Source organism: Antrostomus carolinensis, unplaced genomic scaffold (assembly GCF_000700745.2).
Source record: "Antrostomus carolinensis isolate BGI_N321 unplaced genomic scaffold, ASM70074v2 scaffold12506, whole genome shotgun sequence".
Lineage (NCBI taxonomy): Eukaryota > Metazoa > Chordata > Aves > Caprimulgiformes > Caprimulgidae > Antrostomus > Antrostomus carolinensis.
The window spans coordinates 1-7,490 of record NW_010323975.1 but is presented as its reverse complement, the minus strand read 5'-3'; the positions used below and the strand labels follow the sequence as shown (position 1 = coordinate 7,490).

The window sequence follows — 7,490 nt, the reverse complement described above, 5'->3', positions numbered from 1 at the left end:
GAACCCAAACCACAGCGCTGCTTTGGCTGCTAAAAAGAAACCAGCTCTGTCGCAGCTCCACACCAGGACAAGAGTTGACATGGGTTGTCTTACCAGGACGTTATGGGAACGGGATGGATGCAGGGAATGAAGTGTGAGGGTTGTTATTGCCTTGAGGCTGGCATGATGCTTCTCATCCTCTAAGTAGTAGTCCCATCCCATCCCATCCCATCCCCTCCCATCCCGGCATGCTCCTGCCTTGGTACAACACTGCTCACCGTAGCCCTCACCTCCCTTGACATCAATCCATTGCTGACTCTGGTAGATTTGATGAGTTGGATCAAATGTTGCGTAGATATTCCAGCTTGTTTTGGTGCTCTCAGCGTGGTCATTGATGCAGGCTTGTGAGAACCTGCGATGCCACTGCTCAGGAATACAAATAATTGGAAGAAACCAGTAAAAAGTGGAACATTTCTTTTCAGCTGCCACATATGCCTCATATAAGTGAATGCCTGATGAAGAGAAGCTTGAAACCCACTGATCTCAGAGACATGACTATCGGGCAGCTACAAGTGATAGTCAATGATCTCCACTCACAGATAGAAAGTAAGTGATACTTGTTCCATTAGTCTTTGGTACATCCTGTTTAATTAAGAACAGTTCTGTGGGATCCACATAGAAATGTTGATAAATGTGTAATAACCTGGATTTATGGAAGATGTACACCACAGAACCTGGAGTTCTCTCCAGATTTAGCTCCTTCAGCTAAATCTTTCCTTTTCTTTCCTTTTTTTGGTTTCTCCTAAAGCTCTCCCTTGGCTCCATAAGAGAGAAGGGTTGTCACATTGTGCCAACACCTGACACCCAGTTTGTAACTCAAAACCTGGTCGAGTAAAAATAGTCTTGGGAAGTCTTGTCTGTCCTGGAAGCACCTGCCACGTATGGTTTTATGGCTACGTCTTCGTGTGACGCTATGCCATGCCATCAAATCCATCCATCAGTGGAGAAACCCTCACTTCGGCAAACATCCCGGGGTAAATCCACTCTTACAGCTCTTCAACCCATTTCGTGGGTCTTTGCCTTTGCCCACAGGGATGATGTCCCACCCCCTTGTCTGTCTTTGCCCTCTCCAAAAGATCCAGGGATTTTTTTTCCCCTGAGGGATCTCTATCCTAGGGGACCTACAAGAAAACTAGGGAGGGACTTTTTGTAAGGGCAGTTAATGATGGACAAGGGGTGATGGCTCTAAACTGGAAGAGGAGAGGTGGAGATGAGATGTGAGGAAGAAATTCTTTGGTGTGAGGGTGGTGAGACAGTGTCCCAGGTTGCCCAGAGAAGCTGTGGCTGCTCCTCCCTGGAAGTGTTGAAGGCCAGGTTGGATGAGGCTTTGAGCAACCTGGTCTAGTGGAAGGTGTCCCTGCTGATGGCAGGGGGGTTGGAACTGGGTGATTTTGAAGGTCCCTCCCAACCCAAACCAGGGATTCTGTGACCTTCCAATTAATTAATTAACAATTTAGGGAGTAGACTTCTCTAGTGGCTGTAGGTCAAAAAAAAACAAAAAACAAGGATGGTTGGGAGATCCTGTGCTGCTGCTTCTCGATTTGTGTTGGTTACTTGGTGTCCTGTCTGGAAGTAGCTCTGCTGAGGGTGAGGAGCTGCATTGTTGAGTGGGGATTTGTTATTTTGTGCTGTAAAGGCAAAGGAAAAAAAATGATTTGGCTCACTTGAGGTCTGGGAGCTTGAGTGTTACAGCATCATTGGTGCTGAGCTGAGCTGGCTCCCCAACTGAAGGGGCGTTAAACCAGTATAATGATATTTAACCAGTCTGAACACCAGTGTGTGATGGGCAGGTACAGCCTTCTGGGGAGTCCCTGCCAGCAGGGTAATTTTTCGTGTGGTCCTTTTTTGGTTTTCTTCTTCTTCCCCACTCTTTGACAAGGCCCAAGGATGGATGGATTCCATCCTCTGGAGATCATAGAATCATAGAATGGTTTGGGTTGGAAGGGACCTTCAAGCTCATCCAGTTCCACCCCCCCTGCCAGCAGCAGGGACACCTTCCACTAGACCAGGTTGCTCAAAGCCTCATCCAACCTGGCCTTCAACACTTCCAGGGAGGGGGCATCTACAACTTCCTTGGGCAACCTGTTCCAGTGTCTCACCACCCTCACAGTGAAGAACTTCTTCCTAATATCTCATCTAAACCTCTCCTCTTTCAGCTTAAACCCATTTCCCCTTGTTTTGTCATTAACTGCCCTTATGAAAAGTCCTTCCCCAGCTTTCTTGTAGCCCCTTCAGGTATTGGAAGGAGATGGGTGGATCCCATCCTCTGGAGATGGGTGGATTCCATCCTCTGGAGATGGATGGAGTCCCTCTTGCCACAGGGAATTCAAAAGCTGAACCTGAGGCTGCCCAGGTGAGGGGCTCGGCCACTTTCTGCAGCGTGGTTTTTTGCTCAGGGTTGTTGTCCACAAGTGAGCAAAAGCTGAACCAGCAGAGCTCCAAGCACTGAGAAATTCATCTTTATTTTTGCTGCTGCATTAAGCGATTTGAAGAGAGGAACCGCTCGTGCGTGGTGGGAAGGGGGTTATGGTTTATCCTAGAAAACGTGTCCCTCAGGGAGGTCCCTCCTGGTTCTCCACACCAGCCAACATCTATCATGGTGGGGATGGATGATGTCGAGGTCTCAACTCGGGGTTCACTGGGACATCACAAACTCACCCTCTTTCTCCCCGGCGCCAGGCTTGAACGAGGAGCTGGTACAGCTGCTGCTCATCCGGGACGAGCTGCACACGGAGCAGGACGCCATGCTGGTGGACATCGAGGACCTGACCAGGTGAAGGAGGCTCCTCAGGGTATTTCTCTCTCCTCTCAGGTCCCAGCTCACCATCAGCAGCATGTAGGGGTTTTGTTTTAGCTGAATCTCAATACTATTTTTCCATCAAAGGTAAGGGCTGAGCAGGATAACAGCTCCTCCAAAACAAGAAATCAAGGAACTCAGATTCTGGAGACTCTCAGCAGCTTCCAAGAGCTCCCCAAACACAGGGGGTGGTGCATCCTTTTGAACTGGTGTGTCCCTTTCCAAAGCCTGAAAAAAGTCTGGGAAGGAGTGATGGTTACCCAGAGAAGCTGTAGATGCCCCCTCCCTGGAAGTGTTGAAGGCCAGGTTGGATGAGGCTTTGAGCAACCTGGTCTAGTGGAAGGTGTCCCTGCTGATGGCAGGGGGGTTGGGACTGGGTGAGCTTGAAGGTCCCACCCAACCCAAACCAGTCTGGGATTCTATGATGCTGCAAACCCCCAGTGGCCCCAGCAAAGGGGATAGAAGGGACTCCCGACGTCCCCCACCCTGGACTGGGACTCTCTGATTTGGAGAGCTGGTGCCCCCTGCCACACACCAAAGCCCCCACCATCCTGACCAGCTTCCGAATGAATTGCATTTATTAAACTGCCAGCACTTGCACTAGGAAGCAAAGCGTTTCCTGAAGGACCAACAGATGTGAGGTGGCATTGGCATCTGCCTGCTGACCCAGCTCCACCCCAGCTCCAAAATCCCCCCCTTTCTTAGAATCCCAGAATCACCTCGATTGGAAAAGCCCTTTAAGTTCATAGAGTCCAACCATGAACCCAACACTGACCAGTCCCCGACTAACCCATGTCCCTCAGCACTATGTCTACACGACTCTTCAGTCCCTCCAGGGATGGGGACTCCACCACTGCCCTGGGCAACCCCTTCCAATGCCTCAGAACCCTTTCAGCAAAGAAATTCTTCCTCACATCCCATCTCAACTGCCCTGGCCACAACTGGAGCCCATTTCCTCTTGTCCTGTCCCTTGGTCCTTGGTTGAACAGACCCACCCCCACCTCTCTCCATCCTCCTCCAAGGGACTTGGACAGAGCCACAAGGTCTCCAACAGCTCAAAAACGTGTCCAGCCTTAACCTGCCACCCATCTAGTGGGCTTGCAGAGCCTGGGGACCACCTGGTCCTTGCTCAGGGGTGGCTGAACATCCCAGTCCCAACTCCTGGAGGTCTCTGAGGAACCATCCCTCTGGTCCCCTCTCGCTGGGAAGGACCCTGGTGGGCTGGTACCTCCCACCCCTCACCCGGTGCTTGTTTTTCCCTCAGGAAAATGTTATTTTGGGTTGGCTGGGTGGGAGCACAGCCCTTCCTGTGCTCTGGATGTCCCCTTCCCCTGGTCACAGCCAATAACTCAGCTTCTCCTCTCCCCCCCAGACACGCTGAAAGTCAGCAGAAGCACATGGCAGAGAAGATGCCAGCGAAGTGAAGTGCAGAGCAGCGGGAGCAGAGCTGGAGCGAGACGTCATTTTGCTTCTGTGTGTGTCCCACAGGAAAATACCAGTGTTAGTCATTGACCATGTCTGAAGCTTTATGTCTGGTGATTGGCCTCTGCTTCTTAATTTATTTTAATTTTTTTACTCGTGCCACTAAATATCCAGGCATTTTAATAATATTATTACAAAAAAAAATATTAAAAATTAAAAAAAAAATAAGAAATGTACAGTACTTATAACATTATAAATCATGGGTGAGAAGAGAAGGGTAGTTTTAACTTTATTTTTGTTTGTTTAGAGAGTTTTTTTGTTTTTCAGTTGAATGCTATTTTACCATCGACTACTGTTTTTTTATTCTTCCGTGTAGTTTTAAAATAAAGAGAAAAAAAAAACTGTACTTGAAGGTGCTATACAAGTCAAACAGAAAAAAAAAGGAGAATAAAAGACATGCCTGCCTCGTGGTGAAGTTGTAGCTCTCAGTAACCCGCCTCTTTTCATCAGTTTCTCAACATTTTGTGAATGTTGACTACCTGACGGTCATTTTTTTTTTTATTATTTTATTTTTTAAATGTGCTATTTTTCACATTTCGGTTGGATTCAGAGAGTTCCCTCGAAAGTTTTATGTACAAATATGTAAAATAAAAATTTAAAAAATTGTTTCCTATGATAACGTCTTTTTGTTGCCTAGTAGTTGATTTTGGTGATGCACTGGTAATATATTCCTCCAACTAAATGTGCAATTCCTTGTTTGCCATCACCAGAAAGAGCCTTTTTTAAAATTAATTAATTAATTTTATTTTTTGCCAATCACACAGAATGTTGGAGAGAAAACAGGATTTTTTTTTTAATAGACTTATTTATTTGTAAATTCATCATGTGTGTATGACATGGACTTAAAAAAGATTCTCTAATAACATTCACCAGGCCCTAATATTGTGATTATTGTTAAAATCAGCAGGCACATACCATAAATATTTTTTTTTAAATATATTTTATTGTCTGGGAGAAATATTTAAATGACTCACCAATGTCAGAAATAATAATAATTAATAAAAAAAAAATCTATGTTAAAAAAAAATCTAAGCAGCATATTAAATGTCTGATATATGGAAATTCCTCACCTCTCTGCCTTGGGGCTGGGCTCCCCGTTAGCAGGACACTGGGGGACTCGTGGATCTGTCTCCATCCCTCATTGATTTGATTTAAAGCTGAAGGAGCTGGGCCATCCCCTGCCCACCCCGGAGCCAGCAGCAGACACACGTGTGGTGCCCACCAGCTTTTCACCTTTTTCATTCTTCTGTCCTTCAGGGGAGTGAATTCATCTTAGCAAAGGGTCTGGCTAATGACTTATTCGGGGTGTTTTCACAAAAGCGTGAGCTGCATTAAAATTTCACCCCCTGCCAAGAAGGTATTTTATAAAATTATTTATTTTTCCCCTTTTTTTTTTGTATTTTGGGGTTTTTTTTTGCAGAAAGTGCAGGTTTTGGAAGCACCAACCCTCAGTGGGGTTTGATGGGGCTGGGAGAAGGGTGGAGTTGGTTTAATTTAAAGTTGTTTTCCTTTCCCAGGAGTTGCTCCAGGGGGTTTCCAGTGACCATGTCCCATGTCCCCAAGCAGGGAGCTGTGCCTGCCCTGGGTGACTTTTGCAGAGATGCTGGGATGGGTTAGGAATGATGTAAACTCCTCTTATTTTCCTTTTTTTTTTTTAATCTATGCAGAAAAAAGTATATATTGGGAGTGTTAGGTTCCCTGTAGCTCTTGGTTGGCTCGATGCTGTTGCTTGTGCATGGGGAGACCTGCTGGGTTTTATATTTCTGCTCCATAAAACCCATGTTTGTGGTGCTCTGAGACCAGACCCATCCCTGTGGTTGGGCAGCAGTGAGGAGGTGCCTGCTGCTGGGTTTAAAACATCAACAGCAAAAAAACACAAAAAAAGCCCCAAATCCAAAAAGTTTCCTCTCAGCTTTAATAATAATAATTAATAAATAAATAAAGCAAGAAAACCAATGGCTGCTCCCAGGGGAGTCTGTGCACTCTGCAGCCACCCCTGGCATCAACCCAGCATCATCCTGGCATTGTCCCAGCTTCATCTCAGCATTGTCCCAGCATCGTCCCAGCATCGTCCCAGCATCATCCCAGCAGTGTCATGACATCATCCCAGCATCATCCCAGAATTGTCCTGGCATCATCCCGGCATCATCCCAGGATCATCCCAACATCATTCCAGCATTGTCCCAACTTCATCTCAGCATCATCCCAGCATCAACCCAGCATTGTCCTGGCATCATTCCAGCATTGTTGTGGCATCGTCCCAGCATCAACCCAGCATCGTCCCAGCAGTGTCATGACATCATCCCAGCATCATCCTGGCATTGTCCTGGCATCATTCTGGCATCATCCTGGCATCATTCTGGCATCATCCCAGCATCATCCCAGCATTGTCCCCACCAGGGTCTGGCATGTGGGACACTGGGATGTAGCAACCTGGGCAGGCTGGAGTTTCGGTCCCTTGCTAAGTGCCTTGAACTTGCTGAAGAGAACTGGTGCACCGTGGTTATTCCGGTCACCCACCACTGGTTTCCCCCGTTACATCCTTAGGAGTTGGGGTTGTTTGGGTTTTGGGGTTTTTTTTAACAACAAACAGTGTTTCTGGGTCAGTGCATCTCCTCGGCTCTGTGTCCCGCGCACCGACGTGTCCTGCTGGTGTGTGTGGTGGCAATGCTGTGCAATCAATGGATTAAATGATGTTTTTAAACAGAGAACGGTGTCACCTGGTTTCTGAGCTGCTGGATCTTGTCACCTATTTTTTTTTCTACATATCAATCCCACTTTTTGAGTCTCCTCTATCCTCAACGGGGGATTTTTAGTTCCTCCTCCCCTTCTCCCCACCAAACATCAACCATCTCACACGAGATGCCAAACTTTGCAGCATTTTCCTTCTGCAGGCTGCCCTTAGCTCAGTGTGCACCATTGGAAAAGTACCTCCTGAGACTAGAAGGCACCAAAAATACCTGATGCTGTCAGCGAAAACACCTCCCCACCCCATGGGGCGATGGGGCTGGGGGTCCCCAAGCTCCCCGCACCGCCCAGCACCACCCACACTTGACTGTGGTTAATTCTAGATTTCCATGGGGAATCGCTGCTTCTCGCAGCCTGGGGGTTTTGGGAGCCTCATCCTTGGGGAGAATTTGAGGGGGTTTTGTTCTGCCTCACTTTTTTTTTT

At 47.3% G+C, this 7,490-nt stretch overlaps 1 protein-coding gene across 1 annotated transcript; it reads left to right on the top strand.

Moving 5' to 3' along the window:
• Nucleotides 1–461: 461 nt before the first annotated feature.
• LOC104518787 (schwannomin-interacting protein 1) lies at nt 462–4,260 on the top strand (the record flags this gene model as incomplete). Its single annotated transcript, XM_010170772.1, has 3 exons — nt 462–585; nt 2,719–2,812; nt 4,209–4,260. Coding segments are annotated over 3 exons (270 nt in total), but the record flags the coding sequence as incomplete, so codon positions are not given.
• Between the last annotated feature and the right edge of the window lie 3,230 nt (nt 4,261–7,490).